The 13,356-nt window shown below is 50.8% G+C and overlaps 1 protein-coding gene across 2 annotated transcripts; it reads right to left on the reverse strand.

Moving 5' to 3' along the window:
- Positions 1-1,092: 1,092 nt before the first annotated feature.
- HDHD3 (haloacid dehalogenase like hydrolase domain containing 3) lies at positions 1,093-4,109 on the reverse strand. 2 transcript variants are annotated; one of them, XM_028107813.2, is made up of 2 exons: positions 3,875-4,109; positions 1,093-2,537 (listed from the first exon to the last, which is right to left on the reverse strand). In XM_028107813.2, the coding sequence occupies exon 2, from the start codon at positions 2,376-2,378 to the stop codon at positions 1,623-1,625; it is 756 nt and encodes a 251-aa protein (XP_027963614.1). In that variant the 5' UTR covers positions 2,379-2,537; positions 3,875-4,109; the 3' UTR covers positions 1,093-1,622. The 2 variants fall into 2 exon arrangements, with proteins under 2 accessions (XP_027963614.1, XP_027963615.1); XM_028107814.2 differs by lacking the exon at positions 3,875-4,109 and adding an exon at positions 3,432-3,839.
- Positions 4,110-13,356: the final 9,247 nt, after the last annotated feature.

A 13,356-nucleotide genomic window follows, 5' to 3' on the forward strand; every position in this document is an offset into this window, starting at 1 on the left:
ACGGTTCTGGGCCCTGCATTGCTAGAACCCAGGGCAAGTCCCTTCCCGTTCTCTGAGGTCACATTAGAACAGTGGTCCTCACATTCCTGTTTTACTTACGAACACAGTTCAGAGGCAATCTTACCTACAACTTCAGGCCCCTGGGCTCAAAGATGAGGGCCAGAGCCCTCCCCACTCTTAAGCTTGCTCAATAATTTACTCCAAACACTGGGTAGATCAGATCCAGTCCACAGCCTGAATGGCAACTTTTTTGGTTCAGATACTTCTGAGGCCCTTGCAGCTCCGAGAGCACAGCTCAACCCACGTCCTCACTGCCTGATACTTGGGAATTAATGTCACCTGGGCTTCGCACAACCCGGAAGTTTGGCCAAGTCTGAGAAGAGCCTCCCTCCCCTCACATGGGCACAATCTCTGCCCAGAGTCCTGGGTCAAAGCCCACCTTTTCCGCCGGCACCCGGAGGCACCCCCCACACCATGCTCCCCAAATTGCCAATCTAACTCCCCATGGCAGCCCTCAGTCCATAGTTCATGGGCCACCTGCCAGGAAGGCGTCTTACTCCTCTGCCCACCTAAATGTCACCGCAGTTCGGGGCCACTCAGGAGCCCTCCCCAGCGGTTGGCACCAGAACCCAACACCGTGTATGTGCCTGGCAGTAGGCAAGGAAGGCAGGCGTCTGGTAAATACCAAGCAGGTGTGAGAGGGGAGGAGCGCGAAGAAGGGAGAGGCAGGAAGGGACATGGAATTTTTAAAACCCAGCCTACTTCCTTCAGTCTCTAGTCATTCCCCGCGTGTGTCCTACACTCCTGCCGCCTCAAGCTCCTGTCCCCGTTGCTTGTGCCCCCCTACCTCCATGCGAACACCTGTGACTCGGGGGCTCTTCAAAACCGGCCTCCTGTGGAACACCCTCCCTGTTCTCCCAGCATCGCCACTGCGCTGTCTCAAGGGACACAGCTCTCCTTGCCACGGAAGGCAGGCTACTTAACTTCTGAATGTTTCTCATTTGTGAAGTGCAGGTCCCGCTACCTCTGCCCATTAGGTAGCTTTGAGGATTCTACCTGCATGTAAAGGACTAACACATGGCAAGCATGAAAGAAGTTTCTTCTCATGATATAATTGTGGTCCTCCTTGTCTGAAATCCTGTTTACACTGTATAGTCCTAGAGGACATGTCCCTACAGCACAGCTTAGCACCCGTTTTCCAAACTAAGCTCCTCCAATCTGCTTCCCACGGGGAGTTGTAGAGGCTTCAGGGCCCGACTGTGGGGCTCTAGAACGTGTTTCAACCCTAGAAGTTTCTTGCTTTTGCTGTTTTGCATATTGGGGTTCCAGTAAGATCTCCCGTAACAATAGGGCCCTGCTGCTAAAACAAATTTTTGAATGTGCCTGGTTCTGAAGCTAGTCGGGCCCTCAGTGAATCTTGTAGGTGGGGGTCGGGGGGAAAGACACAGGTGTGACAAATAAACCACCTGAGAGGCGTGGAGCAGGGCTCAAAGCCCTGCATTCACTGCTTTATAGTCAGGATGCATTTGGATGCCACAGGGAGAGAGGCAAAGGCCTGATCTCAGGAAGGAAGGAGCTTTCTAGTTTGCTGGAGCCACTTCCCTCGACTTCCCTCGTCGGACTCAAAGTTCCAGAGGTGAGCCCTCCAGGCAGTCAAGGGCAGGCAGGAGATGGGACAGTGAGGGGAGGAGGCATTCTTGGGGTACAGAACCCTTGACTGCAGGGTCCAAAGGCTCTGGGCCAACCACCAGGAAGCTGTGCATCCCTACAGCCAGGGCCCCCTTGTAATCACAGTGGTAACTGTCCCCAATGTGGGCTGCTCCTGCCGGGTCCACTCGAGCAAGCCGCAAGGCCTCGTGGAAAATTCGGGGGTGAGGCTTGGGCCACCCGGCAGCCTCAGAGGTCAGCACAAAGTCAAAGTGTTCCCGCAGGCCCAGCCCCCTCAGGATGTCCTCCAGCCGCCGGTCAAAGTTGGAGACCACTGCCAGCCTCAGACCTCGTTCTCGGCACCCTCTCAGGGTGGCCTCAGCCCCCTCCAACACCTGCCAGGTGCACGGCTTACAGAAGTCCTCGTACAGCCGCTCAGCGATGGGGGCCACAGCCTGGGCATCCCGAACACCCGCTAGGTGGAAGGTGTGTAAGACCACATCCAGCCACCACCGGCGGGAGGTGAGGCCTTGGCTCAGGCCGTAGTTGGGGAAGCTGTGGCTCTGAGTCATGTAGGCCTGCCTGAAGGCGTGTCCCAGTGTGGCGGCCTCCACCTCCAGCCCGTGGGCCCGGGCCTTGGTGGCGTATTCCTCTCCCACAGGATGGCGGAGCCTGAGCAGTGTGTCCTTCACGTCCCACGTCAGCAGTCGTATCTGCAGCCGATGCGCCATGGGCCTGTCGGAGCGGGGCAAGTGCACCCCAAGTCCGCCAGGGGTTAAAGAGAAACTGAGCTGGACAAGACCCACCCCACCCCGCCTCCACCACCTAAAGGTCTTCTCTCTCCAGGCCTTGTGGGCCAGAGTTGTGGCACGTCCTCACAGCCGAAGATCCTGGAATGAGATGGCAGTGGGGTAGAAGTTCAGATCTTGGGGTCAGAGACTGACTGGGTTCAAATTCAGGCATTTCCCACTTACTGTGTGACCCTAGGAGTGTCACTCTCTGAATCTGTCTCCTGACTGAAGAGGAGCACGATGTGCCAACCTCACGAGACTATTGCATGAAATGAGATCATCTGTTCATTCCACAAATTTCTGGGCACCTACTATGTGCTAGATGCTAGGGAACAGATTTCCAGCCTCCTGGCATTTACAGGCATTAAAGAATACGAGACACAGATATTAGACAAAGAACTCTACAAACACTGAAGAATAACAAAGTCAGCATGTGCCATAAGGATATAAACCCAGGGATCCCATCTGTGTTGAACTTCCTAAGTAAGTCAAGGTTCGGGGGAGATCTGAAGAATGACTATGCAGGAAATGGAGGTGGTTAAGTGTTCCTGGCACTGGAAACACCAAGTGCAAAGGCCCCGAGGTAGGTCAACGGCAAGTCTGCTGCTTTGGGTAGACAGGGCCTTGTAAGTCAAGGTAAGGAAACAATTATGATTGCTATTACTATTGTTAACACCAAAGACACAGGGTCCTTGCAGACCATGTGACAGACCCCTTGTTTATCAGGGAAGACTGAGCCAGAGAGGGGCAGATACTAGCCTAAGGTGCACAGCCAGCACCAGAACCCAAACTTCCGGCCTCTGGCCAGTGCTCCCTTCTACTGCATCATGCTTAGACAAATTTGGATTTTAAAACAATCTGATTTGGGTGAATCAGCACAGCACTGGGCCAAAGGCAGACAGAGAGCCAGGTCCTCCCTCTAAGCCTCTGATTTGTCTTTACTGGCAGTGACCAGGTCTGCCTAGGTGGAGAGCCAATAAAAGGATTACTGACTCAGTGCACAAGAAACCAGTCCTCAGCCTGCTGTCCGGAGGCTGGGTGCAGCTTCTTGCCCCACACAGTTGATTGCAGACAATCTCAGGCGGTCTAGTGGAAACCTGAGGGTCCAGAGTTTCAGAGTACAGCCAAGTTGCTGCTGAGGAAGGGAAGTGGCTGGTGAAGCTGGGGGCAAGCCGTAGGGGAAGTCTGACAAGGAAATGAATTTAAGTCAATCTGGAAATTAGGGAGAGCCATCCAAAAACCCTCTCACTTTACCGGTGGGTAGATGGAGGCCCAGTGAGGGGCGGGAAATCGCCCAAAGCCACGCAGGGAGTCACGGGCCCAGCTAAGACTAGAGCAAAGAGCTCTGGCTCCCGACCCACAACGTCTTCCATTTCTGGAAGCCGGGGCTGAGGCCTCTGGGCTGCAAGCCTGAATTTCTCGGCCTTCCTCCTCACCTCCAGGGCTCGATGGGGACAAAGTCCAAGTAGCCCGCTGTTAGAGCGAAATCTCTACGGCTGCCATTTGCAGCGTGACCTTGGGCGTGACGTGGCTGCGGCCGGCCTCCTGGGGGCCCCTTCCCAGCTCCGGCGCGCTCCGACCGCTCGGCGCGGACCCCCGGTCCCCAGCCTCCCGGGATCCGGACCCAGCGGACCCGCCGGGAAGCCAGTCCTGAGGAAACCGGAGCCGAGAGCCGGGTCCAGAGAGCTGCGCAGGCGCTCCGTGTCCCCCACGGAGCCAGGGACCCGCCCCCTCCTGGCCCCGCCCCTCCTTTCCCCGCCCCTGGCCCTCCGCCCGCCCCTCTCCTCCTCCCGCTGTTCCCCCGGCCTCTCGACCCTGCCACAGTCCTCTCCGCTCCCTCCCGTCGCACCCTCACCTGCCTCCCCGCCCCCAGCGCCCTCGGTCACCAGCCTGCCCGGTCCTTTCCGTCTCCCTCTCATTGCCCGTCCCGCCCCCTCCGCCTCGCCCCCCGCATCTCTGGGTCACCTTGCACACTCTCCTCCCTTTCTGCCTGCCCCGCCCTCGCCGCCTCTCCCTTATTCCCCTTTCTGCGCTTTTTCCCTCCACTCCTCGCAGACCCCTCCGTCTTCCCCGGATCCAGACATTCCCGGGAGGTCCCCAAGCTGACTTGGGAAGAGGGGGATCTTGGTCCCGGCCTGGCTTGCTGAGTGCTGTGTGGACTTGGGCCAGGCGCTGCCCCTCTCTGGTTTGAGTCTCCAGTCGGTACTAGGAAGGAATTGCTTTCATTTGGAAATTTGTCTAACCCAAGACATTCTGCTGAGAGTAGAGTCCTCTGCAGTAACCTAGCTGGTTTTTTTTTCTTTTGATATAATCATCTACAAAAATGTTTTAAAATACAAAGTATACAAAGTAAAAAGCAAAAGCCCAATCTCACTCCTCATTGAGCGTAGGTCTGCTCTGTTGCCAGACGGTGCAGACAGGATTCCTGCCTTCACGGAACCAGAATGGGGCAGACACAGACCAAGTAAATACACAAGCTTTCAGGTAGTGAGGAGTGTTATAAAGGCAATAAAATCAGAATGGCGCCATGAGCAGTGTCAGGGCCTCTCTGGATGAAGTTAGGGGAGGGGCAAAGATCTGAACAGCCAGGTGAAGACTAAGGGACGGGTACTGGAGGTGAGCCACCGGCAAAAGCAAAGGTGCTGGGGCTCCAGCCTGCTTATTGAGCAAGGGTAGTGGCCCATGGAGGTGGGGAGACAAGGAGGACCTCCGGCCCCCCACGCACTCCCCAGGGGTTGCTGCAGTGGTGCTTTGGGTCATTATGCTATTTTCCTAGGAGCACACAAACATATTTTCTTTCTTCCTTCTTCCCCTCCCCCCTCCCTTTTTAAACAAATCTTCCTCCTATATTCTAAGACTGGCCTGTTCATTTCATTCAGAACCACCTAATCGTCATTGGGCTCTAGCCTGGGAGAAAATACAAAGTGCGGAGTCACAGACCTAGGCCAGCACGGGAGAGCTTGATTCCAAAATTCATTACAAGCAGGATTCCTACAAGTGGGAGTGGAAAGGGTGAGTGGGAGGTCAGAGGTCCAGCTGTGATTCACAGAGCCCAGAAGTTTTGAGATGGTTCAGGTTCCAGGGTCACCTAAAACCCAGCTCCTTAGGTTCTGGTGCCAGCTCTGCCACCTGGCTCTCTGTGAACCCTTCATTGAATTCTTTTCCTCTCTAGGCCTCAGTCTCCAATCTGCAAAATGGGGGGATTGAACAAAATAACTTCCAGTTGAAGTCCAGGCCAGCTTCTAAGTTAATTTCCAAGGTAATTAACTTTGTCGGGGAAACCTGAGTTCCTCCATGTACAAATAGAGCATGCTTACATCAAGATTAAGTGAGAGCACATGAAAAAGCTCTTTGAGAAGTAGATGATTCTTTTTATTTTTTTAAAGATTTTATTTATTTACTTGAGAAAGAGAGCACACAGAGGGAGAAGGAGAAGCAGACCCCTGCGGAGCAGGGAGCCAGCCACGGGGCTGGATCCCAGGACCACGGGATCAGGACCTAAGCCCAAGGCAGACGCTTAACTGGCTGAGCCACGCAGGTGCCCCAAATGATTCTTTAAAAAAAATGTTAGGGGTACCTGGCTGGCTCAGTCGGTAGAGCATGGGACTCTTGATCTCGGGGTCACGACTTTGAGCCCCACATTGGGCATAGAGATTACTTAAAAAATAGTAATAATAAATGTTTTATTTGACATTAGTTTCAGGTGTACAACATAATGATTCAACCTCTGCATACACTCTGCTCACAAGCGTAGCTACCGTCTGTCCCCACACAACAGTATTACCAGAGCACTGACTGTATTCCCCGTGCTGTCACTTTTATCCCTGTGACTTACTCCACACCTGGAAGCCTGCCTCTCCCACTCCCCTGCACCTGTGTTGCCCATCCGTCCAACCCCCCCCCCCCCCACGGAAGATGATTCTTTTCACATAGTTGAGTCTCCTCAGAGGTTAAGGGCTTTGTTTGGTCACACAACTATTTCAACCCCAGGCACCTGTTGCACACGGCGGGCAAGTCCATTATAATCTATGTGAGTGTGCCCTCTGGAGTTGTGGCCCTGATTTGATGGTTTGCCCTTTACGTTCTCTTTCTCTGCATAACTTTTCAGCAGAGATTTAAAAAAAAAAAAAGAGCCTTGTGTGTCACAGGAAAGCCAGTGACAGGTCCCCACTATTCGGAAAACAAACTTCTTTTTGAAATTGCCAGTTCAAAAATGGGTACACTTGGGGCACCTGGCTGGCTGAGTTGGTAGAGCGTGCGACTCTGGATCTCAGGGTCGTGAGTTCAAGCCGCACATGGGGGTAGAGCTTACTTAAAAAAAATGGGTACACTTAATGGGTATAGTCTCCTCCCTAAGTCAGATGACAGAAACCCTTCTTGGAGGTTTTCATCCCTTGGTCTATCCTGTGTGCACTCTGACCTCATGACCGCTCCTGAGACACCTGGCATGTCATTAAACTGAACACTGCCTTTGGTCCATTTCTCTTTGAGGAAGCCACGTTTTTTACATGAGGCCTTCGCCCTTGAGAATCTCATGCTCTCATATACATAAGTAAACCCAGGCTGGGGCTGTCAGACACATCTCTATTTACTTTAAAATTTTCATTTACTTAACATATTAAAACCTATCAGAGAGAAAAGTGCAAACAAGTGTACACGTCCTTGAATTTTTACGAAGTGAACATACTCATACAGCCAGTACTCAGACCAAGAAAAAGCATTTCCAGAACCCTAGGGTCCTTACCCCACAAAGGGTAACCACTGTCCTGACTTCTAATTAGTTTAACTTGTTTTTTGAACTGGATTATAAATGGAATAATACATCATACACTCTTTTGTCTTTATTTTTTATTTTTTTAAAGATTTTATTTCTTTATTCGACAGAGAGAGACACAGCGAGAGAGGGAACACAAGCAGGGGGAGTGGGAGAGGGAGAAGCAGGCTTCCCGCTGAGCAGGGAGCCCGATGCGGGGCTCGATCCCAGGACCCTGGGACCATGACCCAAGCCGAAGGCAGATGCTTAACGACTGAGCCACCCAGGCGCCCCTGACTTGCTTTAAAAAAAAAAAAAAATATTTTTCTATTTTAGAGAGAGAGAGGCGTCCCTGTCTTGCTTTTTTTACTCAAATTTTATTTGTAAGATATATCCATGAGGGACCCTAGTGGTTAAGCGTCTGCCTTTGGATCAGGTCATGATCCCAGGGTCCTGGGATTGAGCCCTGAGTTGGGGAGCTTGCTCCTCCTTCCCGCTCATGCTCTCTTTTGCTCTCTCTCTCAAATAAAATCTTAAAAAAAAAAAGATTTATCCATGTTATGTGTACTTGTATGTCATTCATTCTACCTGTAACATTCCATTATATGAATATACTACATTTTATTGTGTGTTTTTTAGAATTTGCTTTATTAAAAACATTTCAGAGAGAGAGAACAAGTGGGGGAAGGGGCAGAGGGAGAGAATGAATCCTTAAGCAGACTCCCCGAAGAGCGGGGAGCCCCACACAGGCCTGATCCCAGGAACCTGAGATCATGACCCAAGCAGAAATCAAGAGCCAGATGCTTAACTGACTAAGCCACCGAGGTACCCTATATTATGTGTGTTTTTTAAAGATTTATGTAGTTGAGAGAGAGAAACATGAGTAGGAGAGGGGGAGGGAGAGAATCCCAAGCAGACTCCACACTGAGCATGGAGCCTATGCTGGGCTTGATCCCATGACCCTGAGATCACGACCTGAGCCAAAACCAAAAGTTGGTTGCTCAACTGACTGCACTACCCAGGTGCCCCTTGTGTGTGTGTGTGTTTTAAGTAAGCTCTACACCCAACATGGGACTTGAACTCATGACCCTAAAATCAAGAGTTAAATGCTCTGCTGACTTAGCCAGCCAGGCTGCCCACTACATTTTACTGTTGATAGGCATTTGGGTTATCCAGTTTTTGGTTACTGCAAAAATGAGAAAATGTTGATGGGAACATTCTTGAGTATGTGTGTCTTTGCGTAAACATAGGAACACATTCTGTTAGGTGAATACCTGTATGTGGAATTCCTGGGTCATGAACTATACATATGTTCAGCTTTAGTGGATAGGGCCAATTTTCTGAGTAATGTCTGAGAGTTCCTGTTGCTGCACATTCTCAACCATTGGCATTGTCTCTTTTTAAAACTTTAGGCACTCTGATGGATGTACGGTAGTATCTCATTGTGGGGTTTTGGTTTTTTTTTTTTAAGATTTATTTTAGTTAGGAGGGGGAGAGTGAGTGGGAGGCACAGAGGGAGAGAGAATCTCAAGCATGGAGCCCCCCGCAAGGCTCAATCTCATGACCCTGAGATCATAACCAGAGCCGAAACCAAGTCGGATGCTCAACCGACTGTGCCACCCAGGCGCCCCCTCATTGTGGTTTTCATTTTAATTTCTCTGTTGACTAATGGAGAGAATGCCTTTTCATATATGCATCGGTCATGTTTTCATTTATTTTTATTTACACAAATAATATGAATGTATCCTTGTTAGACATAATACATGACTATAAAAATGCATCTGAAGCGAAGATAACATAAAAAGCTGAAGTCCTCCTAAAACCAATCCCTTCCCCAGGTTTGAGCACTGGCGTGGAGTTTGGAGACCTGAATCCCAGCCTTGGTCTGTCATTGGCTTGTGTGAATTTGAACAAGTTCCCTTTCTGGGTCTGTCTCCCCTCTGTACAATGAGTGTTGAACTAAATGGTCTCTAAAGACCTCTTTGATGTTCTGACCATTGTTTCTGTGATTACAGAACTTCATGTGGTGGGGGTTCCCGTTTGGCCCTATCGCCACCCTACCCTTTTCCCTTAGTAACTGAACCCCTGAGGTTTAGCTGAGTGCATGGCTGCCCCACTAGCCTCTATCTCCCAACGGCCCTTACACAACTAGGTGCGGCCATGTGACTAAGTTCAGACAAGAGCATATGGACAGAAGTGATATGTGCAACTTTCGGGTTGCTCCCTTATAAAGACCCTTATAAAGAAGTGTCATGCCCTCCACTTGCCATTCTCCTCTTTCTGCTGACTGAAGAGAGGAGCTAATGGTGGGAACTGAACTCACCATCTTTGACCACGAGATGGAAGCCGAGATGTGTTGAGGACAGAAAAAGGCAGGAGCCAGGACCTAGCACACCATGTAGCTGACATGGTCTGGACTGGAGAGAAACATTTCCATTTAACTATCATTACTTTGGCTTGTTATGACCACTGAGCTTGAATCCTGACTAACACAGTAACTGGGGAATGACTTTAAATCGGGTGTCAATGTAGGTGTTTTGAGTAAGCAATGAGGAAGCCAAGATCTTAGCAATAAAAAGGAGACTGACACACAGATTTGGGGGAAAAGCATTCCAGGCAAAGGGGATCACTGCTGCAAAGCTCTGAAACTCCACCAGACTTCTGTAATGAGGAAATGAGGCAGACCTGGTCAATCATAGTGCCGCATCTCCCATGCCGTGGATTACAGTGACCGAAGATTACATGTGACCTGGGCAGGGCCAATCAGAGACCTCCAGAGATTCATTGTGAATGATGGGAAAAGATCTTTCTTTGGGATTCTAAGTCATAAGGATCTTTTAAGGATTGTGTGGCTGTCAAGTGGCAAAAGCCCATCTTAGAATAATTATAGCCAAGCTGAGCCAAATATATAAGAACTAGGAAGGGACACAGCCTCGACAGCCTTTAACCCTAGACCCCACCACACCGGACCTTGTTGAAGTTCAGTTATGAAAGCCAATCATTTCCTTTTTTTGCTATTGAATTGGATTTCTGTAACTTGCAAAATATGTGGAACAATAGAATATGGGGTGCTGCAAGTCACGGGCCCTAATTTGTGTAACTGGCAGAGTCCATGTGGGGTATGGGGCAGGTCAGGATTCCTCCTTTCCTAGTTGGAAATTGGTAGTAAAATGGCTGGTTAAAATGCCTGTTTGTTGGGACCCTCAACCGTATGCCCACTGACGTTGCAGTTTGAGGGATTGTAGTGAAAAATCGGTGGAACTTAACGGCTTTTTGTTGTGGCTTCAGGAAGTCCTACAAGAAACAGAGAAGTTACCGTCTAAGCAGGCACATCAGAGGGAAATAAAGTCAAGTCTCATTGAGAGGCCCTGAATGCCCACCAGTTGTCTGCAATGCTTGGAAGTCTGAGACTATGCCTTGCCAATTGTGGAAGCTGCGTTCTCTCTGCACAAGGATGAAATTACCACTAGTGAGAGGAGAGCGTGCAGCAGGAGACGGACCGTGGAGCTAGAGCCCCCAGCACCGCCCAAAGCCTCCCAGCTTGCCTGCCTGGCCATTCTCTGTACACAAAACATAGCTGGGCGGGAGCAGATACTGAGCAGGCACCTCTGGCAACAAATCGACTCCAGAGGGTGCCACCTTCACGTAGGCCATGATGCCTGAGGCAATGCAGCCCTTGGCCTGCTCCATTGTAATAGCATCATGTTAGATCCCGAATTTGGCTACTGTTTATTGGGAGATGGTGTGGCACAGTGGTCCAGGGTAGGGGCCTTGGAGTTGAACTATGTGGGTTCAAATCCTGGCTCTGATGGCTCAGTGACAGGGTTCTAGACCCAGTTCTGCCACAAACTAGTTGAATGGCCTTAGGTGAGTCATAAGCTCTCTAGATACTCCCTCATTGCAAACCCAAGCTAAATTTAGGACTCCCGCTCGACCCTCCCTTCTAAGCTTTCCCATTCTAGTAAATGTCCCACCAGCCACCAAGAGCTCAAGCCACGTTCATCCTTCCCATCTAATCCACCTCCTTCAACCCCACTGTCACCACTCCAGTCCAGATTACACATTTTCCCATCTGCGCTTTGCCAGTGCTGTCCTATGTTTTCATAAAATGCAAAATCAGAGCTAGTTGTTCCGCTGCTTAAAATCCTTCAAATGGCTTTCCTTTCTCTTGGAACAAAGTCTGGAAAGACTCCCCATCTTCCATAAACATGGCTTTTGAGCCCTGCACGGTTTCTGAGGCCACCTCTTCCTTCGTCATCCACTCTGCTCCAGCCACACCTGCTTTGTGTTCTCCTAGCTCATTCTAGACGCAGAGTTCCCTCTGCAGGAATGCTCTTAGCTTGGCTGCTCATTCCTCAGGTCTAGGCTTAAACGTCAGCCTCTCAGGGAAGCGTTTTCTGATCCTTCAAACCCAGTCAGGTCCTGATGGCCTCCCTCACAGCACCTGTCACAACATCCCTGGAGACACATCTGCCTCCTACATCTCCTCAGTCCACTTAACGTTTACTTCTGGGGGTTCTGGACACATGTAATTTTTGCCTCCTGTGGGGTTTGTACCTAAAGAGCAATTTCTGTCTCCTCTCTATGCCTCCAAGAACCGGGCCTCCTATTAGCTTGGCAGTGATGAGCCTGGGATGCCCCTGAAGAACCTTCCCTTCCACCCTAACCAGCAATGAGCTCAGGGACCGGGGCCAAGGGGCCAGGAGACAAGAAGCCAGTATGGCCAAGGTTCTGGTCTGCTCAGAGCCCTGAGGCCCATCAGTGGCTCATCTTTAATTAGTGCTTCAGGCCCCTAGTGGGGGGCGGGGAAGTTCCAGGCTCAGACTCCTTGGAAGGTGAAGATTTATGCCTCTTCAAGCCCTGATTTTGGTTGGCTGCCTCCCCAAATGCTAAGGACAGAGGGAGATCAGGTCCTCAGGTGAGCTGCAGCTCTACGGAAAACTGGGAGTCGGAGGGGACTGGCCTGACTACAGGAGCTGCTGGGAGTTTATAATTCCACATTTTTTTTAAAAAAGATTTTATTATTTATTTGACAGAGAGAGACACAGCGAGAGAGGGAACACAAGCAGGGGGAGAGGGAGAGGGAGAAGCAGGCTTCCCGCCGAGCGGGGAGCCCGACGCGGGGCCCGATCCCAGGACCCTGGGATCACGACCTGAGCCGAAGGCAGATGCCTAATGACGGAGCCACCCAGGCGCCCCTATAGTTCTACATTTTAAAATGGATTGTACTGCTTTAAGGTCTGAGTTGAGCTTGCTTTGGCCCTAGATTTGGGATCTGTCACTTTGCAGATGGGCAGGTGGACGTGCAAGGGCCCTTAGCTGGGCCTTACCTTCTACTAGGGGAGACATGATGTGAGTCTTGGAAGAAGGCACTTATCCAGAGGCTCAAGCTAGAAACCCATGAGGGCATCCTCGTTTCCTCCCGTTCCTTGGACTTACAGTTTAGGCAAAACCTGCTCGTTCTGCCTCCGGGAACGTATCCTGAACATATACCTACTTCCTCCTCTCTCCACTGCCACCACCCAGGTCCGGGCCAATGTCAGTCCTCTGCGGGGTCTCCAAGCGCCTCCCAACCAGCCTCTTTTTGGCTCACCCTTTCCTTTTCACGCAGCAGCAGACTGGGGGAAGGGGAACACACGTAACTTCTAGTTAAGATCCTTCAGATAGCCTTCTACCCAAGGCAAAGGAAGACCGAGCTTCCTACCAGGTGTACGGCCTACCTTTCGAACCTCCAGTTCCGTCCCCCTCCTCCGCTTCCTCACCCTGCTCCCAGCTGGGAGGCTCCTCCCACCGCAGGACCTTTGCACACTTTGGGTCATTCTTGTGGCTTCTGATGCTCTTCCCTCTGCTCTCTGGAAAGAGCCTTTCTTGTCCCTCAACCTCAGGGAGGGCTTCTGGACCACCCTCTCAAGAGAGGCCCTTGGTCAATTATGCTGTCTCAGACCCTTTCTTTCCTTCAAAGCACTAATTATGATTTGTAATTGCTTTGTTTTCGTATTGGCTGTCTCCCCACTCTCCTTGCATAGATTCCAAAGAGACAAGCTGAGATCTGTCCTGCTCTATCCCCAGTACCCAGCATCATCTCTGGACACTGAGCAGATGTTCTCAAAAATTCTCCCTTCAACAGAAAAGCCTTATTGGTGGTGGCATCTCCAGCAGTCAGGA

This window comes from Eumetopias jubatus, unplaced genomic scaffold (genome assembly GCF_037043125.1).
Source record: "Eumetopias jubatus isolate StellerSeaLion01/CBP00866 unplaced genomic scaffold, mEumJub1_p1.0 scaffold_15, whole genome shotgun sequence".
NCBI lineage: Eukaryota > Metazoa > Chordata > Mammalia > Carnivora > Otariidae > Eumetopias > Eumetopias jubatus.

Coding starts and splice junctions, on each gene's coding strand:
- HDHD3 (XM_028107813.2), bottom strand. CDS start 2,378: ATGGCGCATCGGCTGCAGATACGACTGCTGACGTGGGACGTGAAGGAC.